The sequence below is a fragment of the Drosophila miranda genome, chromosome XR (assembly GCF_003369915.1).
Source record: "Drosophila miranda strain MSH22 chromosome XR, D.miranda_PacBio2.1, whole genome shotgun sequence".
Classification (NCBI taxonomy): domain Eukaryota; kingdom Metazoa; phylum Arthropoda; class Insecta; order Diptera; family Drosophilidae; genus Drosophila; species Drosophila miranda.
In genome coordinates this window covers 10,901,314-10,926,688 of record NC_046674.1, presented here as the reverse complement: position 1 = coordinate 10,926,688, position 25,375 = coordinate 10,901,314, and the positions used below count along the sequence as shown (strand labels likewise).

At 47.9% G+C, this 25,375-nt stretch overlaps 1 protein-coding gene across 3 annotated transcripts; it reads right to left on the bottom strand.

Moving 5' to 3' along the window:
• Window positions 1-1,035: 1,035 nt before the first annotated feature.
• LOC108152907 lies at window positions 1,036-13,678 on the bottom strand. 3 transcript variants are annotated; one of them, XM_033387716.1, is made up of 8 exons: window positions 13,582-13,678; window positions 12,291-12,568; window positions 9,036-9,309; window positions 6,883-6,912; window positions 3,383-6,634; window positions 3,095-3,306; window positions 2,798-3,038; window positions 1,036-2,740 (listed from the first exon to the last, which is right to left on the bottom strand). In XM_033387716.1, the coding sequence occupies exons 1-8, from the start codon at window positions 13,656-13,658 to the stop codon at window positions 2,548-2,550; spliced, it is 4,557 nt and encodes a 1,518-aa protein (XP_033243607.1). In that variant the 5' UTR covers window positions 13,659-13,678; the 3' UTR covers window positions 1,036-2,547. The 3 variants fall into 3 exon arrangements, with proteins under 3 accessions (XP_033243607.1, XP_017138048.1, XP_033243608.1); XM_017282559.2 differs by lacking the exon at window positions 13,582-13,678 and adding an exon at window positions 12,870-13,185; XM_033387717.1 differs by lacking the exon at window positions 6,883-6,912.
• Window positions 13,679-25,375: the final 11,697 nt, after the last annotated feature.

Here is a 25,375-nt window from a genome sequence, read left to right as displayed (position 1 = left end):
ACACCTATAGCTCTCAAGAACGGATGTCCATCACTAAAAGTTGCGTTCCGCCGCTACCTCTGGTTTTTGCATGACGTGAAGTTGGCGTCGGCTGATTTTATAATACAGCTGGTCGAAGCCAATTGATCGAAGCCAATTGGGAATTTAATTTGCAATTAGAATAACCCAATTGGAATAGCCGACACACTAGAAGGACAGAACAGGTTATGGTGATCCCGATCCGTTTATGTTGCAGTAGATCATGGCTTCGGAATTTCAGCAGGTGGCCAACGAAGGCTATCCGCATGGCTCCTTTCACTGGGGTAGCAAGAAATCGCTTAAGCATAACGTCGATGACAATGATGCCCTGCACTGAGCAGTCCACGATGCTTGGCGCGATAACTATGCGACCTGGAGACACAGACGACACCGGTTTCCACTTACACTCCATGCCCACTTTTTTTAAAGTGAAAATTGTCATCACCATCGAGGGATTCAAGCACATCGATAAGGCGCTGCTCGCCGCAGAATTCTGTCTCCCGGGTCGTCTTTCCGACCATTGTGTCGATAACCTGGTCTTCAGAAGCAAATACTATACCCCAAGGATACAATCACCACCAGGAAGCCCAAGCTGCCGCCTTATTTGAAGAGGCTGCTCAAGACGGGCGCCAGCGAGCTGTGGTTCCGATAGGATGACAAATTTGGGATGACTACGTATGTTTCTTTTTTGTCTCGCCGCGGCAGCGTCAGAGTGGGGAGATCTAAGCCTTCAAGATGCATTACTCACAGCTCTTCAGATCTGTTAAATACACAGGTGTTGCATCTAAGATGTCTTGATATTCTCTCTCTCTCTCTTAATCGTGGAGTGCGCTCTAACGAAAAGGAGCGAGATGGAACGGTTGGTTCTGGTGTGAGAAGTGAAAAAGGGAGAGACAGATGTAACAGTCTGCTGGTAGAAAGATAGCCAGCGGATGTTCGGATTTTGGGATGTTATGGATGCAACTTCCTCCGAATGCGCGGTTGCAGCCCCACCCAATTATTTGAACTGATGCTGACTTATGTTCCACTAAAATTTAATTTTAGCATATTTTATTCAAAAACGTACAACAAAACTGCAACTTAGGGGAATTTGCACAATTTTGTTGGAATACATTTAGTAAAATCGAAGTGCCATAGGAAACATTTTAACACACATTCAAAGTTGGATGCACAAAAACACATTTTTAAAATCAGTTTCTCTTTGTTTTGTTTTGTAGTTTTTAGCAAGTTGATACAGTTTTTACATTTGGGACGGTTATACACATAGTACGAAGAATGCAAGTTCTGGTAGGGTAGGCTCTCAGTGGGCCTCAGATCCCAATGAGAGCCAAACATTTGTTTTATTCACAACAACAATTTGAAAAAGCTCTGAAAACACACATACACACACGCACACATATCATATTGTAGTTACACCTAAGACTAGACTACGAATTCGCAAAAGTTGTCCTAACTGCTCTGCTCTGCTCCGCCAATAAACTTCTTTCTTGTTCCCAATGAAAAATCCAAATCTGCTGGCAAACAAAAAAAAAAAATCCAGCTTAATTGACGCTCTCTCTCCATAAAATGCCCTCAGATCTACTTTACTGCTGTCATACTTTACCAACTCGTCTAGCTCTAGTTTTAGCTCTAGCTCTACCCTCTACCTCTATTTCTATTCTCTAGTTTTTCTAAATTTGTTCTTCTCTTTCCCAACAGTACAAAGATTTGGAAAAAAACCATTTTGTTGTCGTTTGTTTTTGTGTTTGGGGGATTAGTCTTAAAAATTGCTAATATTATTCTGCTACTGTCATCGAAATGCAACCTTGCTTTGACCGACCGTGCTCAAACTACGAGTACATTCGATAGTTACGTTACGTATACGTTAACATGATCATTTCCATTCAATTTCATTATGCAATTCAACCGCGTGTTTCGAAAAAAGTCTCGTGTATAGTTTTGAACTTGAATGTAACACTACTTATATGATGGTGGCTTTTTGGCTTCGCTTCGTTTCGCTACAGCTACAAAAAATGTATCTTACCGATAACACACACGTTTTCAACAGAGTTATGCTGGTCTTTTGGTTTTGCTTTTTTGATTAAACATTCTTTGGTTTTTGTTTTTGTTTTTGGTTTTGCTTTTGTTTTGATTTCGTTCTTCGTGTTCTTCCCTTCTTCGTTCGTTTCTCAATTCGCTACAAAAGATTTGCATTGGTAAAAAATTCAAGTCTAACGATTTGCTTCAATAAATTCCTTGGAATCAGTTGGCTTGGCTGCTTCTGCTTCTGGTTCATCGAGTGCTTCGCCTTATCGACTGTATACTGTATACAACTGAATAGATATAGATCCTTTTGATTTTACACATTAAATAACTTTAAAATATGAGTACTTGTCTAGGGTTTACATACATATACATATGTATTGTAAGTGGAGGCTAGCGCTCTGGGCTAGGACTCTATGAAATGTCCGTTGAAAAGTCAGCAAGATTTTGGTTCCGCCCATTGGGGAGGGCATGGTATGCTGGATGCTGGTCGATGTGATTGACTGGTTAACTGAAATACTTCAGGCCCGCAATTAGCATGAACTTTTCAATGAATAGCTCCGAGTCGAGGACTGCTATGTGTGCGGCTCTGCCTATCAACGTGTTCGCGGTGTGTGGCAGCGCATGGTGGACATCAAAGCGGGCCAGCGTCAGTTCGGGTCTGGCCAGAATCGGAGCAATTACATTGTGCACCATTTCCCTGCGGAGAATGAGTTTGAGTGTAAAATTTGGATACTTGGATTTGGGACACACGCACCTGTAGATAGTTCCCAGCGTGGAGCTGTCCCTCATGGCTGCCTTGCACAGCTCGAGGCGAGCTGAGTGCGCCGGCACATAGCGATCCTGACTGGAACCGCACAGCAGGATGTTCTTGAAATGATGCAGCGTGCTTCTTTGGCTCAGGCGGTAGAGGAAGCTGTTGCGCATATCCGTGGTATCGCGCATGCAGAGCTGCAGCAAAGAGCCCGACTTTTTCCACTTTTGCATGAACCACATGCCTGTTGGGAAAGGAAAAATTAAACGGGATGCAATTCGGGCACTGGTGTACACTCACCCATATTAACCAATCCACTGGTGTTGTAGAGCGTCCCCAGATGCGGGCCGGAGAGCGAAAGGAACGTGTGCAGGCGCGGCAGCAGGGGTCGCATCTGTGGACGGGCCAGAGCACTCCGCACAATGATGGTACCCAAAGAGTGGGCCACGAACGAGATGCGTGCGGGGTTCAAGGCGCAGCTATCGATATGGTAGAGTATCTCGGTAACCAGCCTGACAAAAAGACAAGGAAACCATTAGATGAATCACGATAACACCCGCTTTTTTCTAAGACCATCCTCGTACTCACCGATCAGTCATGGTGTCAAAGTCCGAGAAGGTATCGCCCTGATTCCGTTCGGACATGAGAAACTCCAGATTTACGCCCGGCAGACCCAGCTCCAGATATGTCCGCACCAGCCTCAGGTCAGCGGAATTCCCATCCAAACCATGGACGCAGATTACCAAGTGCATGCCGTTCGGGGAGAACGCGCGATACTCGTCGCTGATGTAAAAGTAGGGCAGCTCGGAGGCCAGCTGCACGTAGTCCGAGTAGATGGTGCCCTGGTACTTGATCTGCTTGCGGAACTCCTCCCGGTACTTCTCAAACTCCAGCAGAGAGATGCTTGGCGGCGCCTCCTGGACTGCAGCTGACTGCTGGCCCTTGCGCTTGTGCTTCGAGCTGGTATTGGTTCCCGTTCCCGGTCCCGTTCCCCCAGTGTTGGTCTTTCCACGCACCTGTCCGTGGGATTGGGACTGGGAGTGGGTGTTCTCCTTGTTCTCATCCTGCTCGGCGGCATCCAAACCGTTCTCCTGGCCATGATGCGTCTTGCACTGATGATTCGGAGGATTCTGAAGGTTCTGCGGACGTTTCAGCTCGGCCAGGCTGTGCGATTTAAGCACTGGCTTGTTGCTGAAGATGGCCGGCGTGGAGATGGGACGCAGTGACTCGTAGATGTGGTACACCGGATTATCGATAGCCCCCACGGGCTGGCGTTCCTTCAGCGGCGGCGCTGCTGGCGGTGCCACCAGTTTGGTTCTGGGCGCTGGAAGGGGCGTGGCAGCTAGAGCCGGATTCGGAATGGGAATGGGAACGGGAACTGGAGCTGGAGCTGCTGTCGGCGCTGGCTCTGGCGGCGGATCGCGAAACTCATCGGGGGGCGGGGGAGCCAGCGTGAGGGCGAGGGCTATCACCTCCTGCTCTTGATCCTGGAACTGCTGCGGCGGCGGCAGGCACACGGCATACAGCGGCTGCATATCCTTCAGGCTGGTAATGTCGAAGTCCGACTTGGACTTCTCGTACTTGTTCGCATGCCTGTGGCGATTGCGTCGCGGCGGCGGCTCCATCTCCTCCATCTCCGTCGACTCGCCGTTCGGCAGATGGCGCAGTCGATCCAACTGGAAGCGAGAGCGCTCCCTCTTGATGGTCACCGTCACCGAGGAGGTCTTCTTGTGCATCTCCTGCTGCTGCTGCTGCTGCTGGCGGGCAGGCGTCCGACTCTGGCTGCAGGAGCCCGCCCCTCCGACGGCCTGTCTCTTGCGTGTCTTGTGCGGATGCTGCTGCTGTTGCTGCTGCTGCTCCAGGACCTTCTGCAGACGCAGGCGCAGCTGTTCCCCGTTCAGACGCGTCTCCATGGCCATGCCCATCCCGAGATTGAGCTGTGTGTGCCGTTGGCGCGTTGTCAGGCCCGTGCTGGTGATGGTATCGGGACTGGAGGCCGCCAGCGAGCTCCTCCGGCTGCTCACCCATCCACTCTCCTCGCTCAGCGACGAGGTCGAGTTGCTTCGCTGCCGTCGCGGCTGCGAGTCCGAATCGAACTCTGGCGGAGGCGCCAGATTGGGCAGAGATTCGCTGAATCCGCTCGTATTCGGATCGCTGCTGGTGGTATTGTTGTTGCTGGTGCCATTCCCATTGCCATTCCCATTCGTCGTCATCGTCATCGTCGTGGTGGTGGCGGCATCCAGTCGGAAGGGCACACTGTTGGAGGAGAGCATCTGGAGCTTCTGCATGATGTCGCTCTCGGAGCTGCTGGACTCCTTGCGCAGCTGCCCCTGGCGCAGCATCTCCTTGATGTCCGACACTCGCACCCGTGCAATCTCCACGGCCCGGGGAATCTGCGAAGAGCTGCTCCGCGGCATCGTTGTGTGCTGCGTGGGCGGTGGCGGCGGATAGGAGTTCCGCGGCGGCACCATCGACTTGGGCAGGGAGTTGTATGCCCCTGGCTGCTGCTGCTGCTGCTGATGCTGCTTCGGGGGATTCAGCAGCTTTATCTCGTGCAGATAGTCGATCTTGCCGTAGCGCTGTCGAAATTCACAGATGTTTCGCATGAGATCGTCCGCCTGGAGGCGTGGCAGGGTGCTGTGGCTGGCAAGGGGCGGCGCCGGAGCAGCCTCACAGCCATCCAATTGATCGAGCGACTTGCTGTGCCTGGCCTGGTGCACACCAGGGGCATCCAGATCGAGATCCTCCAGCAGACCGGTGACCGAGTGCCTGGACAGATTGTGACGCATGGCGGCGATTGGTGGCGCCGCCACAGCCACAGCCACGGCTACAGGTGGAGGCTCCTTCGAGGGCGCAATCGTGAGGCTGGCCTGGAGCACCTCTCCGCCGAGGGCGAAGCGTGGGGTGACCACGCACTTGGCATGCGGATGCGCGGGCCCGGAGCCATTCATCTGCGGATAATCGTAGTCGAAGTGGCACGCAAGGCAGTCCTTGATCCCGTTCAGACTGCTGCTCGAGTGCGTCTTGTCCGCCTTCTTCTTCTGTGGTCCCATGGAGGTCTCCTCCAGCTGCGGATCACTGCCGGAACGGCGACGGGAGTAGCTGCTCCCTGGCGTTACATACCGATCTTCGAAGATCAGCGGCAGCGAGGCGGCATCCCCATCGATGGGTGTACAGTGGACCGGAAGCGGCGGCAGCGACTGGAGATAGCGACTCCTCCGGGCCAGCTCCGCAATGGCCACGTACCCGTGACAGTGTCCCGGCGAGGGAGAGCCGTTGGCCTGCTCCTGGCAACCGGCAGCCGCCGCATGACGCGGCTGCTCCAGCACAAAGAAGCCCTCGGCGAAGCGACGCACTCGCAGGATGTGATGCTTGCGCGCCAGCAGCGTGTGCACCGCCGTGGAGGAGCGCGAGGCCAGCAGCACGCGACGCCACCAGAAGATGCTCTCCGCACAGAGCTGGGCAATGTCCGAATTGGCCCTGATGGCAAAGTCCTCCTCCGCCTCCAGCAGCTTGGCCTGATCCAGCAGTAGCTGCAGGCGCTCCCCCGTATCGTTCTCCCTCAGGGGCGGCGATCCAATCTGCGAGTTGATGCTCGGCGGCAGAACGGTGCTGAATTCATTCAGAGTCGCCTTCAGCTGCTCAATGGCCCCCAGGAGGAGGCAGCAGATCTCCTTGTGTATGGCCCGTGACTGGAGGAGCCTACCGGCGGGACCGCCACTGCATTTGGTGGTGCCTCCGATCTGTGGGCCAAAGAACACCGCCTCCAGGGGCCCCGGCGAGGTGTTGCCCCTGCAACTGAGTTTTCCCGCACTCCAGGGCTTCGAACTGCGTGGGGCGCTGCAAAACGGAGAAACGAGATGGGTTTTGAGAGTGGAGAGTATACTCGATGGATGATAATCTACAGCAGATACGCACACACAGAAAGATACAGTTAGAGATACAGACACAGATACGAATGCGGATACGGACAGACGACACAGACAAGCTCTGGCCACAGAACTACACCGAAACACTACGTGGAACCGAAGGAGCACCGAAAATACATGAATTACGTACGGAATGTGGAATGTGGATTCGAATCTTACCAGAACTTCATATATGAGAACATGCTTTTCCTGTTGCAGTTATTTTGTGTGTGGTTTTTCCATTTATTATATGATATATTATATATATATTTATTGGTGGGTGTTGGGATTATATACCGATATCGATATCAATATCGTTGGAGCGCAAAAAATGAGATAAATTAATTGGAGATTATAGAAAATAATTAAAACTGTGGATACACCCAACAAAAACAAGGCATTACGAATGGCGACAAGTGGCAGTAACTAAAGTAAAGTGTTGAGCGTCTCGGCAAGGATCGAAGGAGAGAAGGGATTAAGGATTATAGAACACATGGAATCATCTGCCCATGGCTTATGCTCTGTTATTCTCTTCGATTGACTTCGTTGCGTTATGCATTCTATAATATTGGATAATATTCAAGGAGATTTCGAAAAGCTCTAGACTTGATAGAGCTCTCGAGAATTCTACGACCTTGTAGAGCGGTTGTTCGATAACAGTAGTATACTATCTTTTATGATTGAAACTAAGGAAAAACTAAAGAATACAATATGGAACGAAAAAAAGGCATTCTTATATATGTATGTATTCTTCTAAAAAACAGATACCTAAGGAACTAGGAAAAATTCCACAAAATCTAGAACCCAAGTCTAAGAGAACTTATGAACTAAATTCCTCAGTCAGGAAGGAAAACCTTAAGGAAACCGGCGAAATGGCGCATGTCAAGGATCCCCAACCCTCCAAAGTGCAGAGCTAAGGGAATAACATTCCAAAAACTTGAAAATTTCATTAGGAACTGAACAAATAACTGAAAAATGAATCTTGCAACAGTTGAAGCTATTTCCCGTTTTAAAGCCCGCCTAAACCACTCCCGTATAGACTCCAGGTTCAACGCGTGGCATGAATGGGCCTTTCTGTCCTGTGGAGATAATCGGGCAATTTACAGCATCGCGCGCATATCGCTGCAGGGAGCAGCGGGAATTTGGAGGCGGTGTAATCATCCACATCCACATTCACATCGTGGGAGGCAAAGGCAAAGGCAAAGGCAGAGGCCAAGGTCAACAAGGAATTCCTAAACCCAATGAGATGATATTTTATTCATACGAACGAGATAGTCAGAGGAGCAACATGGCATCCTGCCTGCCTGATTTGAAATTCCGTTTCATATTTCGATTCCGATGCCAGTCCCCGCCCAGGACCCCCGCCCCTAGTACGAGGACTACAAATTGCTACTAGAAATTTGTGGATGCGCACTCGAAAAGTGCCGACAACTTTATAGCAATACAAAACAGATTAAAGTCTAAAAGAAAAACTTTCTGTCAAGGAAAATGGCCGAGCGAAAAGGCTGAGCAGGGATTCAAACTTTCTTGAATCAAACGGCGTAAAAATTGACTTTGTCCAAGGATAAAGTTGAAGTTCTCCCCGGGATCCGCCGCCTGCCATGTCTGCTCCTCTTCGTAGACAAGTTTTGGTTCTTTCATTTCATATTTTCGCTGCAGCATTTCCCCCGTGTTGCAGCTGCAGTCGCAGTCGCAGCCGCAGCCGCACACAAAGGACAATTGCAGTGCGAGAGTCATTAAAATGTATGCCTCAACGTATTTTGTTCTTATACCCGGCACTCAAAGGGTACACAGGGGTATACTCCATTCGGGGACATTGTTGCAAGAGGCAAGAGAAGAGAGATTATTCTAATTTTTTCTGGCTCAGCATCGGAAGCTGTGTACCGGGTATCTTGATGTCGAGTCCCTTGTGCCGCGATGGAATATATTCCGACGGGTTTTTTGCTTCTCTTCTCTTGTTGTATGCACAGTGGGTGGGCAGGTGGATGGGTGTGGGGTGGGGTGTGGAGTGAGGCTGGACAGTGGGCGTGTGGAGGTAGGGACGGCCTGTGTGCAATTTTAATGAGTTGGAAATGATTTGTGCGGGTAACTGGCCTCCAGTTACCGCTGCCACACACACACACACCCATTACCTCCCAATGCTGATGCTGCAATGACAGCCACAACCCACTCTCCCGCATGTCGGGGGCTCAATTTACTGGAAAAATATGACTATATTCCACGTTGACATTAGAGATCAAGTTGTCATCTCGTGCACTACTGCAGCATCCCAGCTCCCCAGCAGCATCCATTCCATTCGGAACCCATTCCATCCGTCCCACACCATTACTCACTTGATATAGGGCTGATGGAGGGCCACCAGACTGGCATGAATGCCCACACTGATGGCCGCCAAATGGAAATAGTCGAAAAGCACCGGCAGATGATAATGAAGGCCGCGTCCCGGATGAAAGTTCAGCTGCAGAGTCCTTGTGGAGGCCAGAGTGAGGCAGTTGCCAGAGCCCGAATTGATGAAGCCGCTGTTGCCATTCTGTTCCGCAAACCAGAGCTCCAGCTGCAGCGAGAACTCGGCCCGTTCAATCGACTCCTTCAGGTGACGACTGTCAACTGCAAAGAAGAGGGGCAAGAAGAGGTAAGGCGATGTGGAGAAAGAGACAAAAAACAAGTAGAAGGTTGGATGTCTTGAGGTTGAGTGAACTGTAAATCCCCAGCGGATAAATATGGTAGATGGAAAATCCTGCATGCAAACAACGTCTGCCCTCCGTACCACCTCCGGTCGGTCGTCGAGTCTTCTGTCGGTCTTCTGTCGATTTCAGTTCATTCTTCGGTTCTATTTGTTCTCGTATTGATTTTCGTTTAGGCTTTTCTATGTGGGGATTGGGTTGGAAATGGGAATGGTTTGATACCTCTGTAGTTGTGCAGGTCCCCAAAGGCAAATCAAAATACGTGGGTGGCTTTAATGCAATTTGTTTTAGTTTAAAACTCATATTTTTGTGGTCTAAACTTTTCTGTTGGAAACTATTTAAAGATCTACTACTCTTTGGTCTCAAAAAGCGAGAAGAATGCGAGGCTTTTCCTTTTCACCTTCATAGGATTCCCCTTCGTCTAATTTGTGCTCCCAAAAGTTTTCCCATCATCGCTGAAGTGTAATCTAATCTCTTTCTTCTGGTGTGTATGGATTATTCAATAACTTCGATTATGCCACCTGCCACTTCATAACCATAACAATAACCATAAGAGTTTTCCGAATCCACCATTCCTCTGCCTCGGCGGGAAATGCTAATCAAATTCAATTTGCTTCAGATGCTGAAGCTGCTTTATGGGGCAGCGCTACTTAGGGATCGTCTCTCCCACGCCACCGACTGCTTAATCCCCCTACGCCTGCTCCACGTCCATCAATGTGCCTTGCACGAGCGTGTGTGGCCATAAAATTCATTTGTTTTCATAAAATAAGGATTTATCCGTGGGGCACGGCACACAAAAGGCAATAAAAGGGGGAGGCATCGCTCTCCTCCATCTATCTCACTCTGTCCCGTTGAGATTTACTTGGTCTCCCGCATCACTCATCCGCCATGTGGTGGTGGTGGTGGTCCTTCGGTCGGTGCTCCTCATCGTCTGCTATCGTCCTGAGTCCTGGCGACAATTGCTTTTGGCTCGAATAATTTAAATGCCGAGGATTTTCAAGAGTCTCCTCTTCTCGACACAGTTTATTTTATTGTCTGCGGTGCAGTCGTCACCCAAAACACACACTCTGGTGGTCCCACTCTGGCCCACACTATGTATCTCCCCATCCGTCGCAGGATGCCAGCGAGCGAGAGAGATAAATTGCACAGTTAGTGCCAAGGCAAGGTAAATTAATGGGAAGGTGAGGTATTCCGCAAAACACTTATTTGACACGTTCATGCTGATGCTCGTGACGCAAAGAGAGTTCAGGAGGGAAGATTACCCAATGATCATCGCAGCCACACCCTAATATTTAATATACCTTGCGGTGAAGCACAGGGAGAACGAACAAGAGAAGCAAAACCACACACACACACACACACCCACACGCCCGCATGGGAACGAACACATCAAAAACAGTGAAAAGTTACTTGTGTTGTTTCTGGCTTTGGTTTTTGTTTTACTCCTGCGGCTTTTTTTCTAGATTCCTTCCACACATTCACATGCCTTCTAGTGGAAACTTGTCCAAATGAATTAATCACTTTACTCAGCAGCCAAGTGGATGATGTGTCTATTGTTGCTGCTGACAGGCGGCGCGGCGCAGAGGATATAAAAGAAAAGGCTCAAAGAAAAAGAAGAAACAATAGGGAAGCATCTTGCTGGCGGTGACAGGGCAGGGCGCAGGGCGCAGGGCGGAAGGGATAGCAGTCAGTCAAGAGCTCATCATTCTAACACTCGTACAAACCACAAAGCGTGCGAGGAACAAAGAGGAGAAGGAGAGGGAGAGAGAGCGTGATGGCAACACCTTGAAAACCGTTTTTCGTTTTTATTTCATTACACAATTCATATAAATACATGTATAAAAATACATATCTCTTTATATATTTTTATACGTGTTTCATTTGTTGCTGGTGGGCGGCTGGGTGTACATATATGTATACATATGTACATATTTTTATGAGTGCCCGCACAGCCATCACCCCTCTCTCCCTCTGCCCGAGGGCTTGTTACTTGGATAATTTACTTTCAATTTGTGTTTTTTCCTTTCCTCTTTTTATGCCTAGTTAAGTTTTTATGCGATTTTCATAGTGTTTTATGGGCCTGCTACCCTGTAAAAGTGATATCTTAGGCTATGAAGAGTTTTTGAGCATTCAGGAACCCTCTCACTTTTCCACTGGAATGCAGATATCCTCCAGCAGTTACAGGGCAGCACATATTCGATCACCCGCAAACGAGCGTCAGCTGAATTGTTTACTTTTTATTTCACTTTGTGCTTGGCCTTTTTCTTGTGTGTTTCCGTCTTATAGACGATGATAAGAATGCCCGCCTCTTTCGAAAGTGGGTCAATGTGTTGGCCGCTGCGTCTGTGCTTCTCCTAGCAGAAAAGTGCCAGAGTTAGTGGGAGCAAGGCAAGGGAGTAAGGGAGGCGGGAGAGAGACTAGTGAAAGGAGCTGCCAACTTTGCCGTAATTTCATTTCTTTAAAAAATCCCTTTTAGTTGCAGATTGCAATAAATGCAATTACGTGGAAATTTTCAAAGCAAAGTTTGCAGCCCATGCATCTTCGGCATCTGTCGCGTGTGGTCATCATCAACTCCATCCGCACTGGGGCATGGCATTCCATTCCCCGGGCTCAAAACTTTCGGCCCCGAACCGAAAAACTTGGTCCGCACTCTGACAATTTGATTTATATTTCCAATTGAACAATAAACTCATTTCAGGTTTGCAAAAGTTTGGCCGTCCGCCCACCCGCTGACTGACGGAGTGATCTGGTGTTTGGTTACCCGTCGGACCGGGAGGCCCCACAGGCCACCAATGCGGCAGTGGAATGGATAGCAGAGCAGAGCAGTGCGAATTCTTGGCACTCGCCAAAGTGCAAATTTCTTTTGTTGGCCCCCCAGTCGTGCCGGCCCGGTCGGCCACTCACCCAGTAAATGGCTGCGAAAGTGGATGACATCGCGCAGGGGCACCTCCTCGTTGCGGTAGAGTATCTGAAAGATACGCGAGGCGCCGCTTCCATTGATTACGCTGGCCCCCGGCGCATCCCCTGGCGACAGCTGCTCCGCGCGTTCGCTATCGCTACTGCCATGGTCCGTGGAATTACCGTTCTGCTGCTTGCCGGCGCCACTCGCTTCCGGGATGCTCGTCTCCACCTGAACAGGGAGGCGTGGTGAAACGCGCAGGCCACAGCGCACTTGATAGAGCCTAAAGGGAGATATGAGAAAAAAGAATGTAATTAATCGAGGATTTCAATGCAATGTACATACATACATACATATGTATGTATGTATGTATATGGGATTTGCAGTGCCATATTCCGTGGAAAAAACATTTAAAGATCACAAATCCTCAACTCTTTATCGACTGCTGACACCTCCGTTCAACGTCATTCGCAGTGACAACAGAAAAACAAAGCAAAATCAAAGAATAGCACATAAAAACATTTTGCCCAAAACAATTGCTTTATTTGCACCGCACCACGCCACTCTCTGCGTCTCTCACTCACACTCTCTCTCTCGTGTGTATTTTTGCGCACATTTCATGCGAGCGTCGGATTTTTTTATGTATTTTTAACACACGAGCTGCTGTCCCGGCAAACGGTCTCCTGTCCCCCTCTCGACGCACTGTCCATCTTCAAGGGTCGACGGCGTCAAGAGCAGGACAGCAGCAGTAAAATTGAAAAACCATAAACACTTGGCTGACAATTTACTCGATGTTCTCTCTTTCACATTCCCTTCAGCATATTGTTGTTGTACCGTTCATTTTTTATTTGCCTATGTGCATTGCATTCCGTTTTGTTTACCAAATACTTCAAAGTGTGTGTACGTGTGAGTGGCAGTGTGCTCTACAAATTGGAGAAAAATTAACAACTCTATTTGCGTGTTTTTTTTTTATAGTAAGACCAATAGATTGCTTGGTTGGAAAAGGTTGGAGGGAGTACGCCACTTTGTTGACCTGAATTTCGTTTATTTATGCTTTTAATTGGAATTTGCCGCCTACACTTTTAGATATGAGGACCGTCGATAGCTAGGAACATCGATACGTGGGATCGATACTTAAAGTCGAGCTATCGATCAGTTCAAGTTTCGATAGCGTGTGAATATCGTAAAGAACGCGCGTTTTTTCCGGCTTTGTTTATATTTGCGAAATAATAAATTAATTTGCTAAATAGACGTGTGTGAAAGTGCGCGTGTGTGTCTCCGCTTGTGATTACTTACCCGCGCTGAAACAAATCCACATTGAAGAACTTGTGCAGCTCAACTGAGAATTCAATGGTGGCTTGCAGGTCGCCCATTTTGTGCCTGGACCGTCGGCAGCGTCCTTTCCTCCTCCTGCGCTCTGCGCCCTAAGATGTCATTAAGTTCATTGGCTTTCACGTGGCGGGTACCGGTGCCCCGAAGCTGATTTCGTGTATGAGTGGGAGTTGGAGGTCGCTGCTGCTACTGCTGCTGGATCCTAAGTGAACGGGTAAGCAAAGAGAGGAGAAGAATAAGTACCGTTCTTTTTTTGGTGCGGTGACTGCAGTTGCAGTTTGGTTGTGCTCTTATTGCTGTCTCCCTCCTGGTTGCTAATCCCGTTGGCTTTGCCAAGTTCGATTAGAGTGGTCTCAATAAATCCATTGCCCAACAACTATTGACAGCTTAAAGCAATTGATGGCCCAGTAATTGTGCGGAGAAACTGTGCCAAGTGGGAGGATTTTTACCGCGGGCTGAATTTATTGCTGACTGCCACTGTGGGTGGCCCTGTGTGGGTGGCGTGTGCATGTCTATCTGTTTATGTGCTCTGTTCTGTTCTGTTCTGTTCTGTTCCGTTCTGAGGTTAGCGGGTCAGGCCGCAGCAGCAGCAGAACCAGCAGCGAACAAAGTGAAAGCGGAATAAGGGAAGCCCGCGACGATGTCACGACGAATGAGGGCAAAAGCGAAAGGAAGCCAAGAACAACAACAAGCAGTTACAGCAACTTTTAATCGCCCAAACAACAAAAGCTCCTTTCTTGATTCTCATGCGGCGGCGGCGGCGGCGGCGGCGGCTGCTGTTGTCAGACAGGCAGTCAGTCGCCTGTGAAACCCACGCCTACAATAACTGTAATGTGCTGCAGTTAATGCCACCCACTCGCACTCCCAGCCCACCCTCGCTGTGCCCTGGGCGATGGTGACCCCGCTTGCTGACACAATGGAAGCAAGGCAGGAAAACTGCCGTTGTTGCTGATGATGCTCCTTCTTCTCCTTCTCCGTCTTCTTCCTCTCCTGCTTTCTTGTTGCTTCTTCTTCTGCTGCTGCTGCTGGATGAAAGAGTTCACTCCGTGTGCATTTTTAAGGATAGAAGGGAAACGGAAAGGGAACAAGTCTGTCTCTCTCGCTCTCTCGCTCTCCCTTGCTTGTTGGCTCTCTATCTGTGTGTCTGTTTTCTTCTGTCTGCTGTTTGCCTCATTGTCAATGTGGGTTAACCTAAGTGAGCCAAGCAGTGGGTGGGTTGGTGCACTGCCAGACGAAACTATAAGAATGGAAAGAGATAATCAGATGACTATCGCTCATCGATAATAATGCAATAACATCGATGAAACACTCCACCATGAGACCATACTCGATAATTGGGCATTTTTTAATATTTATTCCACAGATTGATAACTTTTCAATAGCGATTACGTTAGCTGACAAATATAATATAACAGAATTTATATATATACCAAAATACACTTAATTCGATAAGTGATTGCCCAAGAAGTCTCGTTATAGCCATAGATTTCAAATGAAAATATTATTGAAACCCCGTCGCTTTAAGCAGAAAACATCTCTATCTTGTGTTCCACCTTCGACTTATAGTGTTCTACCGCACTGTCTCGGGGTCTGTCTCTGTGTCTCTGTGGTTGTGGGTGCTGCAGTGCCTGACAAAGTGAAAGTGATGATGCCATTTGTTAGCAAAGTCCTTAAACCGCACGCATTTTGCTATTCTTGCGAATGTCCTCGCCCTCCCTTACCGCCCCCCACCCCCATGCTTGTTATCCCCCCATGAAGCACGGATGATATATGGAGCAAATGTTGTTGTCGCTACATTTTGACTTACTTTGTCATTAAGTGTGTTGCCTCTTGCCACTGCCCCACCCCTGTATCCCCCCCTCTCTCTCTCTGTAGCTGTATTTGTGTTCATGAATTTGAAATTTCTTCTACGGAAATGACGGGGAGGGGGGGGCATTTGGGGCTTTGGATTTGGGGAAAATTAAAAGCAAATTTGTTCGTTAGTTTTGCACAAATGAATCTTTAACTTTGATCACACATTACGCATACGCCGTGTTGTCTGAGTGGATTTCTGTGCAATAACAAGTTTTTTTTGGGGCTAGAAAGATCAAGGGGGGGAAAGGGGCAGGGGGAAAAACTAGGTCAACACTAAAGTTCACGAATTGTGAAAAGTGCCAGCACAATGCAAAAACCACAAGGAAAGAGAAATGGGAAACGGAAACTTTTATAAAGCCACAACCTCCGAAAACCACAAAAAAATAAACTCAACACATTTGTGCAGTGGATAAAGAAAGTGCCGGGAAAAGCCGTCGTCGGAATGGAGGATTTTTCAGCGGATTAAACACAATGGAAAAGCCAGAGCGTAATGAGGATTTTGTTGGCCAAAAACTTAGAGTGCCACTAAAAAGCCCCAAATGAAAAGCATTTAACAAGTTTTCAATTAGAAAAGTAAAAGAAATCAAAATAATAACCGCACGAAAAGTCGTGACTGGGGGGAGGTAAAGCGCTGGAAAAGCGTCGCTGGCGATAAAACAAATAAAGCAACAAAAGCCACTTGAGTCCGTCCGCCAGTTATCGAAACAAAACGAAACAAACACTTGGCCCAGCACAAAGGCACAAAGGCGCACACATTTCCGATCCTTTGAATCGCCCCGGCCCTCCGTCCATCCCCCCCTTTGGCCTGGGCATATCTTTTGGGCCAAAAAAACAAAAAAAAAAACAGCTGTCGATGACAACGGCCTCCTAAACGAGGAGGAAAAATCAAATCGCTCGTGCTTATCATCATAATGATTATCCCTAATGTGCCCCGAAAGGGAGGGAAGAGGATTTCCGCGAAAAGGAAATGAAGGAAAGAAAGTAGGGACAGACCTTAAGTATCCCCAGGAATACATTTTGGACGTCCGCACTTGTTTCGTTCTGCGTTACGTGTGCCCCGAATTATCATCGCTGTCTGGCCAAGGTCCAAGAAGGACGAGCGAGGGCCCCGTCAATGGCAGACGAGCGAGGGAGGGGCTCGCTCGCCGAAATGGAGATAAGTTGGTGACCCCAACACGAGTCGAGCTTTTTGTTGTTGTTTGTAAGGCTTCGTTGCCTGCCTGCCACACGCCCCCCTCCCCCCTCCCCCCGAAAATGTTGCTTCTTTTACTTGTGTTTTTTTTTTGTCTGATAAATAACCTTTATGTGTGTGTGTGTGTGTGTGTGTGTGTGTGTACCTTTATTTCTGTGTAAATGTGTTAATGTCTAAGGTCTCTCTTTTCGGCTGTGGTCTTTTATGTCTTCACATTTCAATTTCAATTTTGAATGCCGTGGGCTTTCTCTCTCGCTCTCTCTCTCTCACTTTCTCTACATTTTCAATTAATTCTTAAGCAAAAACTTAATTAAAACGCTTTAATTCTGTGGCAGATCAAAGGGATTTCACAACTAAAGAGTTTGCCTTTAAAGCATCTCATTTTGTTGCCCTTTAACCTCTGAACAATTTGCATTGCCTACTTGTGGGCGCTGCTTTTTCTCTTCTTCTCTCGTCTCTTGTAATCTGAAACGTGGCAAAGTCAAAGTTGATTGTTATCTTTGTTGCTGCCACAAAAACAGGACAAAAAGCTCTTTCAATTTGGTTTTTTTTCGGCCTGCAGGAGACACCAGCGGGAGATCTCCTTCCCAGGTTTTCGTGCCGTTCCGCTCGGGCGGAAAGCCTGGGACGGGGAGAGCGGGAAAGCCGGAAATAGGCAATTTTCATATCAGACATCATTTTCCAGCTACCACGATTTGTTTTTGGCTTTTTGGGAAAAATGTACATACTGGATGGAATATACGAGTGGGCTTTCCTTTACCCATTTAAATAATTCATTTCATTTCGTTTCATTGGAGTTCCAACAGCAGAAGAAGAAGGTTCCAAAGTTATACAAAGGAACGGGTCCGCCGGTGCCCCCGGTGCCCCCCGCGTTCTCGTTCCTGCAACGAATGAAGCCTCCGACATTTTCCCAGGGCATCTCATAAAAAATGCCCTCAAGTGCCGACGATGTCGGCGTCGTCCGTGAGCATGAAAATTATTTACCACCACCTCGATTCCCACACCCCCTTCTGCCTTCCACTGTGTGTGTTGCACTCGTGCCTGGCTTGTGTTGCACAATAGTGACGCTGGCAGAGAGCAGGCGGCGAAAAGGGCCGCCAGAAGGCGGCAGGGAGCAGGGGGCAGGGGGCAGGGCGGCTGGGTATCTTGGCCAAGTGCATCGCGTGCTTAGGGGCCCGGGACCGGCCTGATGCCAGGGGCGTCTGGGCGGGCCACTTGCTCACGTTCGTTCACGTGTCGAGGCCCACAAGAGGCCAAAGTCGGCAACAACACAGCTCTGCCACACAACGGGAGAAGAAACAATAAAGGGCATGCGATACACAACGCTCAAGTGCAACAACAACAAGAGGCAGGCGGGCACGGGGCACGGGGCACGGGGCATGGGGCATGCAAGCGATTGGGAGGCAGCTCAAAAAGCAAGCAAGCGCAAGGAATTGGTCAACATTCAGACGGGCTTCGAGCATTAAATGGCATATTTAAGAGCAGGTGGGGCATCGGCACTTAGGCGCCTCCTTGAGCAGAGTCTGGACAGCCTCTGTGGCACGTTGCCTTGCCTCTTGTTGGACATACCTTGCATATGAAGACACGTGGTCGCATTTCGAATGAGGAACTTGTGGAAAGAAATGATTTGGAGAGTAATGGAAGATGGCAACGGCTTTGGAATGGGTCGAACGAGGAACGAAAGATGCAAACAGCTGAGCAAACGAGACACAGACAGAGAGAGGGAGAGAGACAGAGGGGGGAGTGGGCAAAAGCTTATAGCATATCAAATGGAACAAATGGACAAATGAAAAGAATATTTAGACGTGGCTCAAAAGAGCTTTGCGAAATGAAATGGAATTGAAAAGCAGAAACAGAAACGGAAACGGAATACCAATAAAAAGCAGATCAGAAGAACCGTAAATAAAACAAAACAGAATGGAAAAACAAACAGAACAGAAAAGAAAAGATTTTTAAGCGATTGGAGAAAATATATGAGTAAATATTATGAGAATGAAGACGAATGGGGAATAAATGGAGCTCGGGAAAAGAAACAGAGGTCATGTGTGTTTCCGAGAATTAGAAATTGAAGACTTGGAAAAATGCAGTGTGGAATTCCAGCACTTCATCTCCATGTCCGTGTATCTCTTGGGAATCCCCGAGTCTAAGGAATACAATCGAATCAGAGTCTTGCTGAACATTTGCAGAGATGGAACCCAGAGCCAGAACCCAGACACCCACATGGATCGCCTTTTCTCTGCCCCGAAGGTTTTCTGCGCGAACCTCGAGGAAGGGATTGTGCCGCATCTGCCGGGGCTGATAGATCGGTTATTTACAAATTTCTTTGGCCATTTGTTGTGCATCCAATCATCCATCCGTCTTTTCTGCCTAGCGGACCAGTTTTTGGAATAAACGAAGTGAAGCAAAGATTGGAAGGTAGACCAAAGACCAATAAAGGAGCAACAAGGATTCTGGCAAGGAAAAGGGTGGAAAAGATGTGGAAAGATTGAGACAAGTTTGAAAGAATTTGAGGAGAAATATAAGACGATTTTAGAAGAATTTGAGAAGAAGAAGAAGTAAGAGAACTTAAAAAAGTAGAAGAATAGGAAGAAGGAGTAGAATGATAAGAATAGGAATGATGGAAAGTGGAATGGGAGAACAACTGCCATTTTTTGAGAACTTTGAAGCTTGGAACACCGCAATGGAACAGCGTAATGGAACACCGCAATGGAACAATGCTTGCTAAATTTGGAAATGGTTTTCCTGGAATCCCAACATCTCCAGAGGGGGCTACACTTACAGTTCTCTGTTATCTGATATATCTGGAAGCGAGATAAGCGATAATGGAACCCTGAGCATCAGAGGGCGTCGCACAGGAGCCAATGATTTATGGGGACAACTGTGTGTTACGTTACATCATAATTTGCTAAACATTCCGCAACATTCATTTTTCATGCATGAAACAAGCCTCGGTGCACGCCCCACGGCCCCCGCCCCACGCCAGCTGCCAGCTGCCACATGCCACACATTGCCCACGTAGCCCACCGGATGACTTAATTATATGCAACGAGCACCTGCTTCCTCTGTGGCACCCTGCACTTCACTCTCTCCCTCCCTCTCTCTCTCTCTCCACTTGGACTCCAACTCCAAAAACAAAGCCTCAACGAGAGTGGCCGCTCTGCATTGTGGCAAGCGGGGAAAGAGCATGTGAGGGGTGGTCTGGGCTGGGCTGGGGTGGGGTGGAGAGCACACCTGAAGGACCTCCTCTAGGGTTTGGACTCTCCTCCTAATGAAAATGGAAACTTGAATTGCCAGCAGACCGAAACGGAGCAGTGGGAGTGGGGGGAAAGGGTAAAGGGGGGGGAGGGGGAAATTGAATTGAGCCTTTTTTTTGCGACTAGACTGCGATGACTAGGGGTCGGCTAGGGGTTGCACCCGGTGGCATGTCGTGGAGGCGGAACAGGATATTTCATTACATTTAAGCATGCATGGATGAATGGGAAATGGGAAATGCGAAATGGCAAAGGGGAAGAGTGTGGGCGGCAGGGTGACGCCCACATGGAATAAAAATGGCAACATTGTGGAAATGTGCAAATATTGGCTCAAGTGACGGGCAATAAAAGAGTCCACCGGGTTGTTCTTTCAGCCATCAGACATCAGCCAACCCTCGAGGATCCCTCGTATCCGTATCCCACCTGACTCCGTCCTCCTTCCTTCCAGCACTTGATGTCCCTTTAGTGTTATCACACGGATTGTCGACGGCAATTTCAATTTCAATTTCCATTGACAGCCCGAACCCGAACCCGAAAAACCCAAACACAAATTCAAACTTGAACCCAGTCACGGCTCTTTATTCCATAATTGCCGGGGCTTTGAGGCCCCAAGTGTATCCCTTATTGGCCATTTGCAGGAATGTTTGACATGTATAAAGAATAACAGGACATCTGATTCCAATATTCTCGAAAGCGATGTGCAGTTCTCATTCGTTCTGACTCAAAAAATGGAATGTTGAGTGCAGATCAAGGCGGAAACTGGTGGCCACTTTAGCCAGATCTTAAAGGAAGACAGACAAGCGCTTGGTCCCCCCCCCCTAGCTCCCCCCTAGTGTCCTGTGTCCTGTGCCCTGTGTCCTGTGTCCCTGCTCCTGTCACAGACTCTCATATTATTATCCCTGTCTCCGCTGCGGTTTTGTGCGGCTCAGTGCGGTTCCCTGTTCGGTTCGGTTATGTTCTGCCTGGCTGTGTTTTTTTTTGTGTTATGCGGCGGCAGTTAACTGTGTCGTGACATGTGGCAAGCATAAAAGAACCGTAAAATGTCATGTTTGTTGGCGGCCGAACATGACGTGAAGTGGAGGAGGACATAGACGGAGACGGAGACGACAGGGCCGACAGAACGATGACGACTCTCACAGTTGGCTGACATGTGACTCACGCATTCGGTGTCACGTTGGGGTTGGCCTGGGCCGTGGCGGCAGGGCGGCAGGGCGGCAGGGCGGCAGGGCGGCAAGGCCTAATAGGCGGCCGTGTCAACACATAGCCCAAATTACACTAGGCACGCAGGCAGCTGCGGTGCCGCAATCGTTTCTGGGGCTAAGGACTTTGCTTTTTGATGAACTTGCAAACGGAATTCGAAAGAAAATTGAGTCGTGGTTTGGTTTTCGGTGTCAAGGAAAGAGCTCTTTCATTGCAGTTAATCGATATTTGATTGGACAGTAACTGTAACTGCTTTAAGTCAATCGATAAGTAATCGGGGTGTTTACAAAAAAATCGATAGAAATTTACCTTAATTGAGACTACAAAAGTTTATTCTTAAAATTGTTTATCCCGCCAATAGTTCTGGATTCTAATCGATTCGAATCAATTAACCTTTTAGATCATTTTTCGTTTAAAAAATAATAAAAAATTTAAACAGTAAAGTCACGCCTTTAAAAATGAGCCAATCTTATACAAATTTGATTAATTTATCGGAACAAGTTATTCTTGAAAATGTTTATCCCGCCAATTATCAATTCTAATCGATCATTCGCCTTTTAGACCATTCGACGTTTAAGAAATTAAAAAAAAAAATAATACAATTAAGTCAAGCCTTTAAAAATAAGACAATCTCCTAAAAAAATTCATTGATTTATCGGAAAAAATTATTCTTAAAAATGTTTATCCCGCCAAGAGTTATCGATTCTAATCGATCATTCGCCTTTGAAATAATTTTAAAAAATAACAAAAAAAGTCACGCCTTTAAAAATGAGCCAATCCTATACAAAATTGATTGATTTATCGGAAAAAAATGAATTTTCTTTTGCAAATTGCGATGGAAAAGCTCTTAAAACAATGATTTTGAAACCCTTTGTAGCACAGTGTTGTGGGCGCAGTAGGTCGCCTCTCCTCTAGAAATGTGAGACCGACCCTCTTCGGATCCCTTTCTTGTCTCTTGTTGTCTGTTTGTTGACCATCAAATTTGCCAGCCAATTTGCCAGCCTGTTCTTATGCGTGGCAACTGCCGTCCTTCCAGTCCGTCGTTCCTTTTAATTAAATGCAACATAAATTTGCACACATTTCACGTGGAAAAAAAAAACAGAAAGAAAAGAACGAAAAGTGTCGAACGCACTTGTCACAGAATCTCTTCTCTTGTAATTTAGTATTTTCCATTTCCCAGCCATTTTCATTCACATTTTCTGTCTTTTGGTTGGTGCCATTTTTTGTGCCTCTTTCAGGGGTTTTTGCCCTACGATGATGACAGTTTTTGTGGCCATGAAAAATGTGAAAGATTATTTTTATTTTTTTATATTTTTTTTTTAAATTTGTGTGTGTTTTTTTTTTACGTTTTTCTGTTTTTCTGCATGCAAATGTGTTTTGCAATTTAAAAATAATTAGACCCCAAACGCATTGCTTTTGCTGGTGCGGGGAAGGGGAGCGGGTATTAAATCATTTTTAGGGGGATAATTCAGATTTATTTTTGGGGCTCGGGGCACGGGGTATGGGGCATGGCGGTGAAGCCCCTCGCCCACTTGTGAGTGAAAGAGGAGCCATTTGAAATTAATTAGGCTGCGACAACGACGAGGGTAACAGAAGCACTTTAAAGCCACGAGGAGGGGCGCTCAAGTGGTGGGAGTGGCGCACACATACGCAGGAGTCGGACGAGCGCATGACCCTCTTGTCTCTCCTCATCTGCTCTTTCCATGCAGCAGGCAGCAGGCAGCAGGCAGCAGCATTTTGCCCTAATTTTACTTTCTGCGATTTTATCAGGACACACATACAGCGACAGAGGAACCACCCGCACACACACACAAGCTTGGCTTTGCTTCGTTTTTGTTGTTGTTTTTTTTAAACTCTCTCTTTCTCTTTCTTCTAGTTTTCTATTACTGTCCGCCCCCCTTTGCCACGAGGATGTCATAATTTACGCACTTCTTCGCTTGCCTTTTGAATATTTGCACTGCTTTCACATTTGCCTCTCTTTCAAACACTCAACCTGTCTCTCTCTCTCGCTCTCCCTCTCTGTTAGGGGGGTGGGGGGTGGGGGGGGTCCGCGGTACGGCTAATGAAATTAAAGTGCGAGACACCAAAAACCAACCGCAGAAACCGAATAAGCGGGGAATGGGCAAGGAATTACTAGTAGTACTTTTTTTTTTTTTTTTTTGTATTTTGTTGTCGTTTCGGGTCGGGTGTCGTGTGTGCCTCGAAGGCGGTTCGGCTCGAAACGGTTTACCGGTCCACGCACGTCCGCACCGGGAAAATGTCTACAGCGAACTAACGGCAAACGGTGCCTGCCTGAAGTGAGCTTCGGAGAGGAGATGCTTTCGTCCGGAGAACCCACCGCTCGCTCGTTCGTGCCGTTTATCCACGGAATGCGTCGTCGTCGTCGTCGTCGTCGTCGTCGCCGTCAGAGTCGGTGAGTGTTTGGTTCTTCGTGCCAACGATTGCCGTGTTTTTGCTTGGATTCTTTGCTTCTGGCCAAACAGCGCGAGAGAGAGAGAGCACGCAAAAAGAGAACGTAAACGTGAACGTGCGCTGCTTGCCCAAGAACTTTCTCTTTCTCTTGGGAAGTGTTTTTTTATCTTTTTTTTTTATTAGCGAATCGGTGTGCCAGACGCAGGCTGGTTGATGGGAAACCCAACGATTTTTAGTGAAATTTACACTTGTCGTAAAAAGTTAACCAAAATATCACCAAAAACACCTGCACTAGAACCACATTATTCAGAAAATCACAGACACCTATACTCATGCCCCTTTAGTGGGTTCGATCTTTACCAATCCCGCCTTCGAATCACAAAAAGCCGATCTCTAAAACGACTTAAAGCTCAAAAGCTGTCGAATCGCTGATTCGAACGGACCGAACCAAGCGAATCCCACCGAATGGATTCGTTCATGCAGGGCTCTAATGAAGACGTGTGGTTGGCTCTACAAGTCTGTGTTAATTCCTATATGGACATACGACATTCTGGGGATGTGCAAGCGAAAACCCTCAGGCACGATGATGGCTCTTAGTTTGGTTCGAAGAATATGTCCAAGTAAAGCATCCCAGTAGTCGATCCAATGATGAATGTTTAATCACCCAAATAAAGCAGCTAGGGATTAACTGCACCCGCAAATCCCACAAAGATCTCGCAAAAAAATTAAAAATATATATTAATCGAACTAATAAACGCTTCAAATAGTAAGCAAGCCAATGCAAATATCAATACTATTAGGTTTCCAATAAAAAATAGATCGTATATATAGAAAGACCCTCTAAAAGAACCGAATACTCCTCTAGCTTAGGTGCTGCCCATGAGAATCGCATAGAGAGGCGATAAAAGAGAGCAGGAAAAGCGGAAATAGACTCAAGGAAGTGCTGCCTAGAGTCGGAAGTGGATCTTTTTTCGGGATAATTTCATACAGAGATCCTGTCGAACTATTCCTTCGCCAACTGTCGGGATACGGCGCGGGATCTATCAGCTGTTTTCTCTTAGCCCCGTCAGCAGAAGTTCTCTTCAAGGACTCCCTGCGCATGTCCAGGCTCTCGCTCTCTCTTCGCACTGCGCTCTGTGCTCTATGCTCTTTCGCTCGTCGTCTGTGCACGTTCTGTCGGTGTCCCCCGGGGGCCGTGACTAGCCTTTGCCGGTGGCCATGGGGTGGCAGCGACTCTGTGGGGCTAATAGACGGGTGGGGCTGAGGACACAGGCGAACAGCTGGACACGAGGACAGATAAAGGGGACTGGCCGCCAAAGTTGCTTGGTCCTCGCCGTTGCTCGTCGCTGGAGCAGAACAAAGTAAATCATGGATGGAAATCCGAGTCAAAGTCCTGTGCTGCAGTGGCAGTGTCGGTGGCGTCTTCATCGCCGTGGCATGGAGGTGACAGCAACAAAAGCAGCAGCAGAAGATTATTTTATCAGCTTTAGTTTGGTGTTTAGTTGCCACAACACACACACACACACACACACTCACACGTACACAGACGACAGGTGGCTGCATCCCCAGAGAGAGAGAGAGAGAGAGAGTGGGTGTGGAAGGAAGGGACACCCCACACCCTCCTGCCCCGACAGGCACTTTCAATTTTATTTGCGCGCATTATGGCAAAACATCCTGATTATCGTATAGGGGGGAGGGGCGGGGGCTGCCGAGAGGAGAGGGAGCGAAAGTAGGGAATGAATGGATGGAAGGATGGTTTGTGCTGCGGCTATGGCTGGGGCTGGGCCCTCTCTCTTCAAAATGGATTGCTCATACGCACCGTTGCACCCCATGGGCAAACCGATGATGA

Coding starts and splice junctions, on each gene's coding strand:
- LOC108152907 (XM_033387716.1), bottom strand. CDS start 13,658: ATGGGCGACCTGCAAGCCACCATTGAATTCTCAGTTGAGCTGCACAAG. Junction 3,307..3,382: donor TTTGACACCATGACTGATCG/GTGAGTACGAGG, acceptor TCTTTTTGTCAG/GCTGGTTACCGAGATACTCT. Junction 2,741..2,797: donor ACGCTGGGAACTATCTACAG/GTGCGTGTGTCC, acceptor CATTCTCCGCAG/GGAAATGGTGCACAATGTAA.